The sequence below is a fragment of the Haemorhous mexicanus genome, chromosome 11, assembly GCF_027477595.1.
Source record: "Haemorhous mexicanus isolate bHaeMex1 chromosome 11, bHaeMex1.pri, whole genome shotgun sequence".
NCBI lineage: Eukaryota > Metazoa > Chordata > Aves > Passeriformes > Fringillidae > Haemorhous > Haemorhous mexicanus.
The window spans coordinates 7,400,482-7,418,027 of NC_082351.1; the positions used below are offsets into that span (position 1 = coordinate 7,400,482).

The 17,546-nt window shown below is 50.0% G+C and overlaps 1 protein-coding gene across 3 annotated transcripts in view; it reads right to left on the reverse strand.

Moving 5' to 3' along the window:
* BSN (bassoon presynaptic cytomatrix protein) overlaps window positions 1–17,546 on the reverse strand; it is an 89,051-nt gene that overhangs the window by 33,747 nt on the left and 37,758 nt on the right. For all 3 annotated transcript variants that reach the window (XM_059856224.1, XM_059856223.1, XM_059856225.1), the window contains one exon: window positions 9,480–10,286. In XM_059856224.1, the coding sequence (XP_059712207.1) occupies window positions 9,480–10,286 (807 nt within the window). The remainder of the gene's footprint in view (window positions 1–9,479; window positions 10,287–17,546) is intronic.

Sequence of the window (17,546 nt, forward strand, 5' to 3'; positions counted from 1 at the left end):
ACAGAGTTTACACTGCAAAGCAGGGAAACTTGAGGAGAGGCATGATGGTGAGGGCCCAGCTCCCCATCCCACATCTCCTGGCAGTGCCACCTGATGGGACCCCTTGTGTCCCTCCAGAAAAGCCCCACCAGCAACCTGATCCCCCCTGCCCATGGTAGGGGCATTGGAACCAGATGGGCTTTAAGATCCCTTCCCACCCAAACCATTCAGTGATCCTGTGATTTAATGGAGGGAGAACAGGAACACCCAGCTGGCCACCTCCTGAGCAGTAATTTTTAAACACACCAATAATGCCATTTCTTTCCAGAGAAGTAAATGTCATTTCTTCCCTTGCCCAGCAGTGTTTTCTCAAACAGCCAGTGTACTCCCTGGGAGATGGGATCTTAGTCCTTACCTCGCATGGCTCACCCCAGCACACGTGCACTTGGGGAAACAGGGCATCCCAGCACACAGCAAGGGCTGAATCCTGAACTACATGGTGTGTGGAACACTGTTAAACCAGGGTGAGCCCCTGCATTGGCTGAGTTGTAGATACCACAAACTGTCTTTCAGGTCCTGCTGATCCTTACAGAAGGACACAGCCTTCAATAGCACACACTCTGATAAAGGCTTGGACTTTTTTCAGCAGCACAGCACCAATGTCCTTCCAGTGCCCGAGCTGCCCATGTGGGCTTGTCCTGCCCATGGACTTTACCAGCACAGTTTGGATGTGGCAAGAAAGAAATCAACATAAGAGCCTGGCCTGAGCTAGCAAAGCCCAACAATCACATCCCATCATCAGCATTCCCACTGGATTCTTCCCCAGCATGGCCACACACTTCACCACTGGCAGCCCCTCTCCTCACTCTCATTTTGCTCCAGTGACCTTTACAGATCCTAAAGTCTGTAGGATACAACTGCAAAATGCCACTGGGTTCAACAGGAAAAACGATGGTGCTTTGGTAAGTGGATCAACACCAGCAAACTCAGTCTGAGATGCTCCCATCTCAGCTGGAAAACTGAGCATCTCCACTGCAACCCAGCCCCAAAGCCGTCTCCTCCTCAGCCCACTCAGAAATCCACTGTTACAAAGCCAATTAAACGCTCGATTAAGTGTCCCAACATGTTCCCAAATAAAGCACTAATATGGCATGTTATTAAAAAAAACAGAAAGAAGAAAGATCCAGGTTGTATAATGGTCTGTGAGCCCATCAGGATAAGCTGTGGCTGCTCACAGGGGTGGAAATAGGAGCAAGCCAAATGAACAGCCAAATCTTCTCGCCATCTCCCACTAAAAGAGCTGTTTCTCTGTCTGCCCATCACAGCTTTAGACAAGACTCTGATTTAGGTGGTCCCACCATCCTCATCATCTGCTGCTGGTACCTGTTCAGGGACCACCAGCCTCCACAGTGCTCCTCAGAGCATGCTGCTCCAAAGGATCCCTCAGATCCAACTCCGCCCACACCTTTTGCCTTTGTAAGAGCAGTGTCTACCACAACTTCCACCAGTGGCTCTTGCTTTGGGCAAGGGGCACAGGAACCCACACACTCCATGAAGCAGCCTGGACTCAGGGGTCAGTGCTGCCATGTCCTACCAGACCCCAAGGAGCCATCTCATAAAGCTGACCATCACAAACATGATCCAAGTGTGATCCAAACCCCTCTGATCCAAGCACTTTGTCTCCCAGGGTAGAGATGGCAATAACCTCCTGATGTTGGGTACCAGCCCCTGCCCTGGGGACTGATTCTGAGCTTCTTCAGACACTCATTGTTCAATGCAAGGCACAGCAGGAGCAGGAATGAGTGCCCAGGCTGTCCCCATTCCCCTGAGAGCTCCATGCCTCCTCTGTACCATTGCCCTCCTCTTCCCCTGCCTCCCTCCATCATCTCCTGCTCTTTGCTGCACCTGGCACAGCGTTAGGAGGGTGGCAAAGGAACCCACTCACTTTTCCCCCATGCCAGCTGTGCCTGAGTGAGGTGTCCACTGAGGTCTGCACCTGCTCCCTGTGAGGGGACTCAGGGGAGCTGGGAGGACATCTCTGGGTTGGTGCTGCAGTGGACATCAGTGATACTGCCCAAAGCAGCAGAGAGGCACAAGGCTCCTCGAGGCACAGAGCTCCAGGGCTGCCCCACCAGAATGGCTGCTGGGCCTGACTTGAACAGCAAAGGCAGAAAACCCTGTGCTAGAACCAGGTGACCTGAATTTTGTGAATGAACTGGGGTTTTTTGCTCTCCAGTATATAGATATATGAAACCCTTTCTGATATCTATAAAACACTACGGCAGCTTTAGCTTGTCCTGCTTCCTCTCTGTGCTTCCACTTTGCCTATTTTTGCTGCCTTCAGCCTTTCATGTGCACAACAGTAACTCTTTTCAAAGCTTCTCAAGGTCAATAAAGTCCCTAACAGGGTGCATTAGGGCAGTTATTGATCTTCTCTCAGCCTTTCCCGGAGCTGTTCCAAACTGTGAAACCTCAGTCGGGCGATGGAAAGTTACTCAGGCCCTTCAATGTTGGTGAATTTTAATATTCATGGCACCCAACTGGTGAGAATATCCAATCCAGTGCTCTTGCAGTGACAGCCCTGTACGTCTGTGTCCATGTCCCTGCTGCAAGGTCACTGTCCCTGTCTGTCTGCTCAAGGATGGCTTGAGTGACTTTCTGAAGGATGAGTCTGTGGAAGTTTCATGGACAGAATACCACCACGCCTGAGAAGCAGATCTGCAATACCTACCAGATAAGCATTTGCTGGGAAAAGCTGTCAAAGTTTAGCTGGGGAGAAGAACTGCCATGAAGACCTATTCATGTTATATGGGCAAAAAGCATTTCCCCAAATTGTTCCTTGTCCCTTTCTAGGAAACCATAATCAATATCCCAAGGATGAAATTTCACCACCAATTAAAACAGAACCCCCAGCGAGGTGGTGGCTCCAAGAGCTCTTAGAGACTATTGAGAAGGACATCTGCAGTGGAGACTCAGGTGTCACACCTGCCCTGCTGCCACCTCAGCTCCAGCACCACGGGCTGGCCCAGAAGCAATCCTGACCTCCCCAAAGCCAAAGGGCTGCCTATTGTAAGCCCAAATCTTTTGACTGCCTGAGCCACAGTGAGCACTCAGGCTTTGATCCTGACATATCCACTCACTTCCCAGCAAGACAGCTCTGGAGACACCTTGGCATGCTGGCCCTAGCAGCTTGCTAGCCCAGGAGCACAGCAATACAGGAGGCAGCAGCTCCAAGTCCTAGGGCACAGCAAATGTGCTCTGGAAAACCAGCCTGGCATTGGGGAAGCACTGTTCACTTCAAATATATCTTCATTTAAAAGGCAGAAATCCTCTACTTCGCTCAGCCACTGTCACTCCTCTCCAAATATTGTTCAGTTTTTTGAACCAGTGAAAACAATCTGTAGTGTGGGCAGCGGCTTCCTCAGAAGTATCAATCAGCAGGGTCCACATACAGCTGACATTTGTCCCTTAATAATATAATTGCAGCTAAAACAAGAAAGGAACCTGGAGCTCTGGGCTTTTTTACTATTAAAGAAAGGAACAGCAGCTCTTAAGATAACTTTAAAGTGGCCAGAAGCTGAGAGCAGGCACAGCAAGGCAAACCCCAGTGTGTGGAGCAGTCCCAGAAGTTCCAAAAATACAACCAGCAGAAGACAAGAGCCAGCAACAGACACAGGGCTAACTTCTAATGGGTTCTGCAGAAAATCCAGCAGTGAGGTCCAGCACAGAAACATGGACTGCATGAGTGGACCACCCACAGATGCTCCTCATCACCCATCAGGTAGGACCCCACTCTTAATTCAGACTTGCCTGCAAGGTTACAACGACTCCAGCCCCACTCCAGCCCCACGTCTGCAGGAGGAGCTGTTGGGGAGCCCAGTGCTGCCCAGCCCAGCAGCAGGAACCAGCTTAATTACAGCAGGTTCAGCAGCACAGAAAACTCCTGAGTCACAGCAAGCTGTTAATTACCAGCCTTTAACAGGATTTGAGGGCTCAGGCCAGCGAAACCGCCTTCCTCTCGTGCAGAGCTGCTATGCAGAGCTCTCTGTTTGACTTAAGTTTATGTGACTGACCCAAATATTCATACCCTCGGGGCTGGGCTATTGTTTAAAATCATGATTTCTGCACAAAAATCTAGAAGTAACCCAGCAATTGCTGCACCCTGCATCTCTGGCTACCTCTCTCTCCTGCGGAGAAGACAACTTCATGGTCCAACCCCTTGCTCACCTTTCAAGAGTGGCACTTTGCTCTTCCTCTTGTCCCTGGAAAGGGGACTGGGCCATCCTAGCGCCCATCTGAGCTCCAGGGACACTGCCAAGCTGTCATTGCAGGACACTCGACTCAGGAAAAACAGCCTCAAAAGGGTGACTGACAACAGCTGCTCCCTGCTCCATCAGGAGCTGCAGAACATGTCCCTGCTGCCCTTTGAGCCTGGCAGGAACAACAGGACAATAACAGGACCTGGATTCCTATGGAAAAATGATGCCTGAAAACTTTAAACTCCTGTCCCTACTTGTCTCCCTGTCATCCTATGAAGGCAGGCAGGTCTTTGGGAAGCATTTCTGTTCATCCCATGAAGGACACAGGGCTCTCTGAGATGGAGAGCTGCTGGATCCCCAGCACAGACACCTGTGCTCCAGAGGGCGGGAGGCAGGCTCTTCTTAAGGCACATATATCCTGCTTTTCTTTCTTGGAAGGAGGGGGGAATGGCCCCAGACGCCAGACCGGGGCTGGAATTTCCACCCCAGGACAGTGCTGAGCTGGAGGCTCTCTTAACCCCGCTAATCCTCTTTGCTTAGGAGCTAATTACATTCCCAGCGAGAGCAGGGACCCTTGGGAAGGGGGCAGGGAGGCAGGGCACAATCGGGGGTTGAACGCAGGCTCCTCCCGGCAGCGAGGGCAGGTGAGGCAGGAGCCGGACGCTCCTCCCTGTTCCCTTTTTAATCTCTTCTCTGAAACGTACGTGCCGACACCAAAATAATTTTGGCACAAAACCTTTCCTCGGCTCTCCTTCTCTAACCCATCCTCCGGCTGCCGGCAGCGACACCCTGTTCTGCACAAAGGCTGATCTCACGGAGCTTCTTCCAGCCCCCTGAAGTCCCGTTTTCCCAGGCATTCCTCCCTGCAGCCGAGCGCAGGAGCTGCCGCGGCTGCTTCTGCAAGTAGGGCAGGTCAGCCCCATGCTCAGCATTAGCATCTCGAGCCTGAGCAGTGCAGCAGCCCACCCTGGGGAGCTGTTCTGCTCAGGGACCAATTTTATGCAGCAGGAGCTCTTGGATCGTGATGAAAAGAGAGGTCCGGGGCTTTCTAGACAGTGTTTGATACAGTGTTCACAAGCTCCTTGCAAGAAATCTATCTGAATGGGCTGGTTTGCACCTGGCTGCAGGTACAAGGGGAGCAGCAAAAAGGGAACACGTCCTATGAAGGGCTCAAGCAAACACTGCTCCTGCATCCTGTGATACCACATCCACAATAATCAGAGAATCCCAGATTTGAAGGGACCTTAAAGCTCATCTCATTCCACCCCCCTACGATGAGCAGGGATGCCATCCACTGGACCAGGTTACTCAAAGCCCCATCCAACCTGGCCTTGAGCACTTCCAGGGATGGGAAGTCCACAGCTTCCCTGAGAAACCTGTTCCTGTGTGCCACCAACATGTGATAGGCATATACTATATTATATATGCATGTAAATAAGGAGCCCAAGAGCATCAGCTGGTGAGACCAGACAGGGCAATGCAGCAGCACCACCTATGACAACCTAAGTGTTATTAAAAAAAAGGGGTATTTTTACAATGCAAGGGGAAATCAAGGGAAAAAAAGCAGTTTTAGCATCTGGATGGGGTATGGCAAGGACCACAAATCAGTAAGAGGACCCTCCTGAGGGTCAGGTGCCCATTGGAGGTCACAGCCTGGCACCTGGGAATCAGCAGTGCTCTGCAATGAAACTCGTCACTGCTCCTGTTTCAGGCTGGTTAATTAGGCAAAGGGGCATCCTGCCATGTTTATTTAGTAACACAACATGCATAGTTCATTTGCTCCTTAATACAAAACCCCTGGAGTCAATTGGGGTCAACAGGGGTCACTGGGAGAACATCATGCAAGCACAAGGCCAATCACGCTGCAAGCCAGCTCTTGCCAGATCACTTGCTCCCTCAGCAGACTCTGCCATAAACAGGAGAGATTTTCTATGTGCCCAGTGAAATGACCCAGCACTTGGTCTTCCTGCAACAGAAATCTCTTCCCTTCCTGCATGGCACCAGGCTGAGGCTGTAGGGAATTTGGGAGAGTCCCAAAGTGTCATCTCTGGTTTGAGAATATCTCATAGTACTGCTCCCAGGATGCAGCTCCTGGAGGAGGTGTGAGAAGGTGGGAGGAAGCTCCAGGCACCTGTACTCCTGGTATTTCATATAAACAGCTTATTTAAAGCTGGGTAATATGTATTATGGCAAGCATGCAGAGGAAGTGGAAGTCAGGCATGCTTTTGGGATTCCTCTGCTGGTCACCCACAGAGGAATGGGCCACCGCAGTCCACATACTTCTCCTGGGATGTACTGCCAAAATGCCACGCTTATCCCTAAACTGTTCACGTGCCCTAGGCTTCCAGGTCTCACCAGCACCTTCTGATCATGCCCACCAAGACCCAAAGCCAGAGGAAAGCCAGCCTTGCTGGCAGACCTTCTGGAAACTCTGGGCTCAGAGGCACGACCCAGCTTCTCATGAGTGGGATACTCCTGGAGCATCCTTCACCTGCATAAACATCAGTTTACAGTGGAGCAAAGACAATAAGAGAAGCACAAGTTACCCTTTTCTTTGGGTGGCTCAGCACCTATGCAGCTCAGCCAGAGAGTTCACAGAAAACCAGCACTTCTGGTATTTTCTTCTCTTTTGGTAGGTTTGAGTGCACTTGGCTGAACAGAGTGCTGGGGAGGAGGCAGCTCCTTGGATACCTCCCCAGGCAGCTGCAGAGGGTGGGAGGGGACGGCAGGGACACAGAGCCTCCGGCTCCATCTTTAGATCAGGAGTGGGATGGGAATGAAAATACCATGGGTATAATAACACATCTTTCCAGGGAAATCAGAAGTTTTAGGGGCTTGCAAATAGGGGCAACAGCCTTCCCCACTTTCTGGAAGTGACAATACAATTTTATTTGCAGGAAACACATGGTTTTAGCACTATTTTCCTACAAAACTCCATCCTTCTTCCAAAAACCAGGCCACTGTGGGCCATGCCCTCTCCCTCCCTGTGGCTGATGCATTTTGGGCCCAGGGTGAAGCCTTGCCCAGGCTCCAGGGGTGTGTACAGAGCGTGCTGCCAATCTCACCCACAGTTCATGCTCCTCTGCACCTACCAGACTTGGGATCAAATCCCTCATTAGTTTTCACACAACTTCCAAGGGCAGCTTATAGCCAAGGTCCTAATTCATCAAGCAATTAATGGATCAAGCCTCACTACTTCAAAGAGTGAGTTCTGGTATTTGCATGAACCTCAGGGCTTGGGGCAAGCCCATGTGAGCTGCAGGCAAAAAGAGATCAGACCACAGAGCAATTTTCCCAGAAGATCAAGCAAACCTAAAGCCCAACCACATCAACAGACCTTGCAATGCTTTCCTTTCCTCAGAAAGTTTTTGTTAAAAACATCTACAGCACAAGTGCTGCACTTTTTCCTCAACTCTTATAAAAAATAAATCCCATAAACCAACCCAACCATGCAGAGCTGGACAAAGGTTCAATGTAAAGGGAAACAAAGCTCATGATAGCACAATGCCTGGGTAAGACCTTGCTGTGGGTCTTCATTCTGTGTGAAGGCTCGCAGCTTTGCAGGGATGAGCTGCAGCAAGAAACACTAAGAGGAGCATTCATGCCAGGGTGGGTTTGCCCAAGGGTGTCCAAAGGCATTTGCTCAAGAGCTCTGGGAACCTGGGCAGAGTCCAGCCTTCAAAATCTGAAATTTAATCCCAGGTGTCAGTTAGTGACCCTGGAGATAAGGGCTGAGGAGAGCTCACCTTTCCCTGGTACATGCAGAGATCACCCCATTACTGGCTACAGCCCAACCCCAAATTAATTCTCTAATTAATTAATTAGCAGCCGGTGCCAGGGAGTATTAAAGCCTTTTCACCAATCCATTAGCTTTCTGAAGCCTGGGAACACACTGCTGCCCAGGGGCATGCCAACACGGAGTTCAGCCCTACCCAAAGAACAAACACTTGGACAGCTTTCCTCACTCAAGCCCCCGGGGCAGGGTGGAGGCAGTGGGGGAGCAACAGCAGGAACAGAGCACTGGCGTTGAAAACAGCATTGTGTACACTGAGATGGCCACTTGGGGGGTTTGCACCTCCACAGACACTCTGGGAAGGCATCTCCTCCACTGCCAACGTGACCATGAGCGGAGCAGCAGCAGCAGCTTCAGGAAGAACAGAAAATTACTGGCTGTAATTGAAACTGCAGGGAGGAGCTAGGGACATAAAATGTAATTATCTGCCATGGAATGGATCCAAGATTAGCAATCCTACTTCTGGTCATTTCAAGTTCCCATTAACTTCGCCATGTGCTGATGTTATCAATTCTGTGTCTTAACTGTCTGTGAGATGCAGCACTTTCAGGAGCAAGCCCTGGGCCTCCTCTGGTCAGGGTCTGAAATCACTTGTCTAGGAGGGGGTAAAGGGCCTGGAAGATGTCCCTCCCTAGGTGCCAAGGTGGAAGGGCTAGGAGGATGCTCCAGCTGAAGCAGTTGCACCACTCCCCTCTCTAGGCACCAGGTGCTAGAATTGGCCAAGGTGCTTCTTTGGTGCTTGGGAAGATGATCTGTGTGGGCATCACAATTCAAAGACACTCTCAACTATAACAGGTAAGATTGGGTGGATTTCAGACCATCTCAGCCTCTGTTCTCCTCTCCTTGCACTCCATCTCAGCAGGCTGCAGAATTCACCATCCAATTCACATCCATACAACACTGGGCATCTCCACATCTACCCTATGCAAAGCCCATTCCATTGTCCTGCACCCAAGCTCCTCTTGCTGAGGCCCTGACACTTTCTCCCCCTGCATCATCTTCCTTGCAGCCTCACTATTCGAGAATTCAGGAGCTGCAGAACATCCCTCATTAGCCTCATCTCCAGTCTGCCCAAGGCCTCCATCCACAGCAACAGGAGGAGGACACTAGTTGGTGACTGGCACTTGCATGACCTCACCTTTGGACACCTTTGGGGAGCAGTGGGCGCTGCTGGCACTGCCCTTAACAACAGCCATGCCTTGTTCTGCTCCTTGCACGGAACCAGCATGAAATCGGTGTACACACATGAAATCCATGTCTTTGCCAAGAGGTGAAGGACCATGGACTCCAGCCCTGCAGCTTGCCCCAGGAGGAAATTGACTTCAGCAGTTTCTTAAAGGCTTTTTTATAGACCTTTGAAAGCAAACACCCCATCTTCTCTCCATTTTAAGCAAGGAGAGAGGACATACCCTTGAATCACAAGACGCCCGCCCCGCCAGCCCCCTTACCTCCACGAGGTGAGGCGTGGGGTTGAAGCCGCACATGTTGCAGACCTGCTGCCGGCAGGTAGTGCAGGTGTTGTAGTTGGGGGGCTCACTGGAGCCCACATTGATCTCCGCCTTGCAGAGGGGGCACGAGACCCTTGCTTTCGGCACTTCCTTTGGCTTGACACCCTGCTCCGCCTTGCCCGGCTTCGCCGCCGCTGCGGCACCAGCCCGGCCCTGTGCCCCTGGGGCTTTGGGCCCAGCCTCTTTGCTGGCATCGCTGAAGACAATTTTTGGAGGCACTTTGCCAGGAGACGGCTGGCTCGGAGCAGGGGCCTCTGGCTGGACAGACATGAGCGTGCTGGCCTGGGTCAGGAGGGATGCCCCGAAGCCGAAGAGCTTCCCTGTGAGCCCCTCCTGGGGCTGCTCTGGTGCTCCAGCCCCGGGGGCCGGGGCAGCAGGCTTTGCCCCTGCATCTCCTGGTGTCTTTCTCTGCTCAGAGGGGGAAGGCTTGGCTTGCTGATGCTGCGGGGAGGACCTGGCCTGATGCTGCGGGGAGGACCTGGCGGCCTCCTGAGGTTTTGGCTGTCCTTGGCCGTGCGGTTCCCTCTGCGGCGTTGTGGGCTGAGGTTTGGGTTGCTCCTGCGGCAGGGGGCGGGGGGCTGGAGGGGTTTTATCTGCAGCCGGGGGTTGCGGGTGCTTGGCTGGGGACTGGGAGGGGGACGGCGAAGGGGAGTGCAGCTGCTGCTGGCTCTTGGAGCGAGGAGCGGTGGTCATGTCCATCCCCAGCGCCCGCTGCATCTGGCAGTTCAAGCACAGCCATTCCTTCACCTGTGAGACAAGGAGAGGACATGGGCAGTGAGTGATGGGTAGGTACAGCTGCCTGCAGGTAGCCCCAGCACACCCTTACCTCTCCCCAGACAGACCCCACATAGCCACAGAAACCAGTCATCAGGCCCTGAAAAACATTTTGGTACCATGTTCTTCACTAGCAGTACCTTGCAGTCAGGGCAAGCAGCCCCCATCTGTCACAGGTACCCACGGCACAGCATACCAACGTGAACGCCAGCTTTAATTAGCCTTGGTCTGCTTCCAAGGCTTCTGCTGAGAAGTGACTGCTTGCCATGAGGCTCTGCCTCTCCTGGGGGAAGAGGGGCCTTTCCGAGGGCTCATAGCTCCACCAATACCCCAAAGCCCATTTTCTCCCTCCTGCTAGGTGACCAGAGATATCAAAGAGAATAGCCAAGGCCAAATGAGGAAACACCACTGTGCCATGCTCAGCGCTTCCCTGGGGCTAGCAGAGATGGATTTTCTGGAATCAGTGCAATGGCTGTGATATTCCATCTCAAAATTTGGCTCTGGAATGCTGTAAGGGAGTGCAAAGAGTGCTGCTCCTTGCACAATGCATCTGCACTTCCAGGAAGGGAAGTGCAGGCTGGGGAACAAAGGGTTAATTTTCACTCTCACCATGATGAACTTTTGTATGCAAATGAAAAATAGAACAGTTCCCTGGCTAAGTGGTGATAAACGAAAGACTTTCCCCAAGAGAGACGTTCCCTGTGACACACTAATGTCTAAATTAAGTTAATTAAAGAGGCTGTAGAGACTTTCCATATGAGGAATCACCAGGATGCTCAGCAGCTCCACAAGTATTAATATACAGCACAGTCAGCAGGACAGCCAGGTCTCCTTGCAAAACACTTTTCCAAGACAAGCAACTAAGGTGCCAAAAAGGACCAGAATACTCCCAAAACCCAGAGCAGCACTCAGGACAAGCGGGGGCAGCCCCCAACAGCTCCTGGCCCTTGTGCTCTCTGCGGGCTGCACATCCCACAGGCCTGCACCCACTGCACGAGGTGTGGATTTTCCTGCCTTTCATTCCGGAAGCCATCTCTTCATTCCAGTGTTACGGATCACCTCTAAGGCTCAGCTTAATCCCCACTGCAGAGACATTAATCACCTTGCCCGGTCCCGCAGCTCCAGGTCTGCTTGGCCTTTTGGTCCTACAGTTGGAGGCATGGATGATTCATAACCTGGCCACAGGGTTTTTCCCCCTACACTCCAATCACACAAACAGGCACATTTCAACCTTTTTCTGCTCACAGGAGCTGCCTGCAGAGATGCAGTTGGGTGTTATTGCAGGTCTCATGATGGGACATAATGACAAGTCCTCAAGAGGTGAGGCAGATAAGCCCTAAACCCCTTGTTACAAGTCTCCTCCCCAGAAGGGCTCTCATAAAGGCCAGCCTTCAAAAAATAACTTTTAAAACCAGAGGAAATTCAGATCAGCTGGGAAAGATGTGTTCAAATTCACGGGGGTGGATGAAACCTCCACCTACCCACTGCACCCCTTCCCCTCTCCACCCAGCACATGCTGAGTGCCAAGGCTTGGCATTGCCTCCAGCAAAGCTCTCCCCATCACCTTACAAGCCTGGCTGCAGATCAGCTCTGTGCTTTTCCCAGACTTCCCTGTACTTGCTGAGCTCCCACGCCACTCTCTACACCAGCCTCCGCTCGAGTCCTTCACTTGAAGCCGAGGGAAAACAGCCTCAATTTTCCCCAGCAATTTTGTGCTACACTGTCGTTTCTCCAAGCTGTTCCAAAGGAGCCACATTATATTTAGTTCCTGAAAATAGTACTTCAGTTTTTATAATTTCTTAGGGTCTTGCTGCCTCTCTTCTGACATCCAGAATTTCTTGCGTTATTTTTGCTTTCACACCCCCTGGAATTTTTTCCCACAGTTCTATTTCAAGAGAGTGTCTACCAAAATCCCATCAGCTTTGCCCACCATCCCCATCAGCTCAAATTAAGGGAGAACCAATCCTTTCTATTCAGGTTCTTGTTCCCAGGATGCAAGAAATTCAAATCTTCCCTCTCCGCATCATCTCCTTACCCGCACTTTCAGACCCTTAGTGAGGTGGAAACTGGGGGAAGAGGAGCTCCACTCCCTCCCTGTGCCACACAGAGCCCCCCACTCTGCCCTTGGCCAAGGCTCCTCCAGGAAAACCTAGGCAGGGGGAGGCACTGTGGCTGGGGCCACAGGAGCTTTGTATGGCTCACGGACAAGCCCACCAGGACCTCCCTCAGCTCAGGGCTGAAGAACAATGGGATCGTTGTAACTTCCTCACTTTTCACAATGAACCTACCACCCAGACAGGAAAAAGCCAGGGGGTGTTTTAGATGGGATAGGAGCATCCAATTGCCCTTGGTGACTTGGTGAGGAACTGCTGAGGAACATCTGTCCTGGGGAGCAGGAGAAAGCTGCAGGAAATACAGTGGGGCTCCCAGAGCAAGCATTTGAAATGTAAATTGAGTTGGGATTATCACAAATTGCCTGGCCGGCCTCCACTGATGCAACTGATGACACACCGTGTGGGTTACACAGATGAAAGACAACTTAAAGGATGCTGCAGGGAAGATAGCAAAGAGGAAGGGCTGAGATGTCTTGCCAAAAATCCTCCCCGCAAGGAGGAGAAAGGAGAAGGGAAAAGCCTGGATGATAAAGAAATAGTAGAAAAAAATAATTCTTTTCATACATATTTCCCCTATTTCTCTCTACTGTTTTCTGGGCATCTCCCCCCTGGATGATGAATCTGCAATCTAGAAGAGAAGCTTTTAGAGGATGGTGATGGAAGTCAATGAAATAATCCCATTCCATCTATTTCTGTCTCCTGTTTGCCCAGTTCTTCACCGAATCAAAAGTTTCAGGGGTTGGATTAGTAAAGATCTACACCCAGACTCTTCCTAGAAAGGATAGGGGTCCATCACTGGGTGGAGATGGAAGAGATGCTAATGAGACAGATATGATGGACATGCTGTTATCACTGCCCTGGAACATTTGAGAACAAGAAGGATTACACTCATTATGAGGATGAAGTGTTTCCATCCTATTAGCAATTGAGAAGAACATTCAACAACATCTACCAGCACCAGAAGACATTTAAATTTGGCAGAACTGAATAATTTTGCATCCAAGAGCTCTAAGAGAACTAAGAAAACTGCTGTGTGCTGATGTTCATTTTTAAGAGGAAATTTTAGGAGGCTGGAAGAGTCTTCTGCTTAAAGAAGGCAAAGGTATGGCCTGCAGGGAACAGGGAGACAGACATCTGTCCAAGGCAGAAAGACAGTGCAGAGAACTGAAGGACACATAAATACTCCCATCAACATGGGTTTAGGAAAAATAGGTCACAGCGAAGCAAACCTGATTTTATTCTCTGCACATCTGATATTAGTAATGCACAGAAGCAATATCCTTGATGTCCAAAAGGTGTTTTGACCTAGTATTGTATGACATGCTGACAAAAATAAAAAGCACTACAGAATATGAATAGTGAATATGCTAAATGGATTTCAGACTGGTTACCTGGCTGAGCTGGGGGTAACAAGAATTCACCACTGCCAAGGTATCATCATCTCAGTACGGGCAGCACCACTCACACACAGTGGGTTTTGGTAAAACAACAGAATCAGAATGGTTTTGGTTGGAAGGGACTTTAAAGATCATCTTGTTCCAGCTGCCCATATATTAAATATCAATGAAGATGAGTCTCTACTGCCTAGCAAACCTGTGCTCAATCCATGCAGGAAGCCTGGAGCTGGAAGCAGGAGTGAGGAGGTGGCTGAGCCTCCTCTTCAGCACCAAGGGACTCCTTCCAGAGCCCTCCACGGTTCCACACCGACATTTTAAGGAGATTAGTAAAACACTGCGGGAGATACGGGCCGGATCTGTAAGAGTGATTCCAGGGATGCAGAAAATGTCTGAAATGAGAGAATTGAAGAGGTTGATCTTTTTCGTTTATCAAAGAGAAGATTAAGAAGTGACTTGATTACGATATAGCAGCACATTCAGTGGAAACAATATCAGGTACTAAAAGGTTGTTAATTAGGCAGAAAAAGGCATAAAAAGAACTAATGACTGGAAGTTGAAGCCAAATATATTAAGCATCACTTTTAACAGCAGATGTTTCTAACCATTAAAGCAAATTATACACATGCTGTTGGGCTCAGCAGAAGACTCAGGGAAGTAAAGCTTGCAGGCCTTTCATCTATAGGGTATTTTATGCCTGTTCTGGTCTCACAAGCTTTGATAGCTTGAACCATCCCATCTGTATGGACATTTGGAATGTTTGTATCTGACACCTGACCTGCCCTAGCCTCCATGGAGTTCCCAACGCACCTACAACCACCAGCCTTACCTTTTCCACCACAGAGCCCTCCAACAGCCCAGATTATTCCTCAAAACCCCCTTCCAAATCTTATTATTCCCCAATGCATGGGTAGGTCAGCAAGTGGCAGGGCTTGCTGGGTCACAGCTGCCAGATGTGCCTCCCCCCTCAATGCTGTCCTGTGAGCACTGACCATTTGCAAATCCCGTTAGGAATGAAAACTTTCCAATCAGCGTTTTCTTTAAAAAAATTGCAGCAGGAATATCCACAGCATGTGCTGGCTCTGCCCAGTGCAGATTTAAACATTGATAAAAATTATAAATTGAATATACATATACACACACATGTATAAAATTACAGGCATGGTGGGCTAGATTATGACCCTCTGCAGAGCACGTACATAAGGGGGACCAAGATCCATGCCTGTGCACTGTGGTTTCAAAACCATCTAGAAAAACATCAAGAAAAGCACATGTTTCAAAAGGATCTGAAATGATACAGACACAGCTTGAGTCTGTAAGGCTTCTGCAGTTATTCTAACACCACCTATTTTAGGAGACTATGTGAAAATAGCCGATCCCCAGTATTTGTTACCAGGAGATGTGAGGGAGTGCTGGTTATGTGCAGGTTGTTTTGTTCCCCTGTGGTAAGACAATACAGTTCTAAAAGTATCTCGAGTATAGAGTTCAGCCTTTGCAGTGGGCAGAAGATTTAAATGAGCACTGTAAGCAGAAAAACATCGTAATTGAACATTCAAGATATTTTCACGCCAAAATTTAGGATTATAATTAAGAGTAATTCTGTCTTTGCTGAGGGTTAGTTATTTTGGACCATTTGGAGGTCACCCAGGATGTTATCCTACTACAGAAGAATAAAAAAACCAAAACGGAGAGGACATATTTATATTACCATATTTATGACTTTGGAGATTTGAGATGGAATGGTTCCTCACCAGCTCTACCCATTTAGACCTCACTGCAGCCAAAGCCACTGACCTTGCCAGCTGTACACCCCCGTGTCAGAAAAGGCCACTGGGCCCAGGCCATCTGACCTGCTTTAAACAATTATTTTAGACTGGGAAGAACAGGTCCCAAGTCATCTTGAGTCCAGCATGATCAATCCCACCCAAAGGTGACCATTTTGGACAGGACAGAGAAAAGAAGCTTTGTTTGGCAGAAGACACAACCGACACTCATCCTCTGGCATGAGACAAGATGTACAACGAGCTGAAAAAACAGAAACCAAGTTCATGGGAATTCAGAACAGAAAAGGAATGTGGGTTTTCTCTGAGTTGCCAAAACCATGTCTATTTAATAATTCTAGAAAACTGAAATCCTGAAAAAAAGCCCCCAACTATGTTTGGGAAGAGCAGGATGGGGCACCTCTAGCAGCAGCTCTTCAAATCCAAGAGCTTCGAGTGGGCCCCTTCCCCAGATGAAGCCACCCTCCAGCAGATGCACCCCAAGGTCACAGCTCCCTCTGTCTTTTGCAGGCACCAGTATGAGTACAAAAATAACCCCAGCTGGAACTGGGTAATGAAGGTACTGTGCTAATCAGACTAATAGAGAGGCTCAACAGCAGGATCACGGACTGGATGGAGACAGGTTTCATTCATGGCTGCTACTGGCTTATCCTGGAGGAACACTGCAACAGCCTGGCCTCTCCCAAGAGCTGCCAGTGCCCTGCCTGAGAGTGTCCTTAAGTGTCTTCAGCTCAGCAGCTCCGCCTGCACATGAAGAACTGTTGTCTCACAAATTCAGCCAGTCAGCGAAATGTCCTTTCCATCCGCGCCTCCCGGGTCCACTCCTGAGGAGCTCTCTGGGGGGCATGTCTCCTGTTTTACTTGTCACACTGAGCTCTGCCAAAGCCACATACATACTCTGCAATTAAACAGCATCCTGATCCAAGGGAAGAGGCAGTGCTAGAAGGCAGCCCTTGGCTAGAGAACAGAGGGAACAGCAAGTTGTGGGAAGCTGGGATACTGCTGGGAAGGCAGGAGGTGGGAATGGCTGCAGGAGAGCAGGGAAAGCTCAGCAAATCCTGGAGCAGCTGCTGATGCACGGAAAAAACTAAAGGTACCAAGTGATTCAGGTTTCCTACACCATCCCAGACTGGAGTGCATGACAAATATATACCTTTTTCTGAAGTTTTACGTTTGTTTTATGGCAAAATTAAATTCTCTCTGGAAGTGTTTGCGGCAAAAGTTGGATGGGGCCCTGAGCAATCTTATCTAGTGGAAGGTGTCCCTGCCCATGGCAGGGGGGTGGAGCGAGGTATCTTGAAGGTCCCTTCCAAGTCAAACCATTCCATGATCCTGTTGCTGAGTTCTCCTACAGCAGCACAGGGATAGTTTGCCATGGAGCTCATGTGTGGAGGGCAGGAAAAGCAGCCCTGGTTGTTTGGATCAGTGCACAGCCTACATGCAAATGCAAAGAGGAGCCTGCAAAGCGCCTTGTGGAGGCTGTAATGTGGTGTATCAGCCAGAGTTCGAGCTGAGGGGCACAGATAACACCAGGAGATGGAGTCTCCTGAGGTGCCTTGGGAGGACCATGAGCAGCCCAGGGTGAAGGAGCTGTTGTGTGCCTGGGGCCAGGCTGCATGTCAAGACATCACCAGAATTCACGCCTGCATCCAGGTGGAGAGGAGGCGGATGCAAACATGCAGGCAGCGTGGGCTGAAGCTTCCTGGTCCAAATCTGAAGCACAGTTTGAGGAGAATCCAGGGCTCCAGAGAAAATGTGCAATTAGGAGTGTTTCAGCACTTAATTGACAGGGGAATTGGTCACAGAGGTACCAATTCACTTGTCAAAAAGGCCACCTTATGCTCATCTTTATCTTCAAACATCTCAATATAAATAAAATCCAGTCCTTGGCACTCCTGCCCAGAAGGGGAAGCCACCGGAGCCGTCAGTAATCATCCTGCTAAT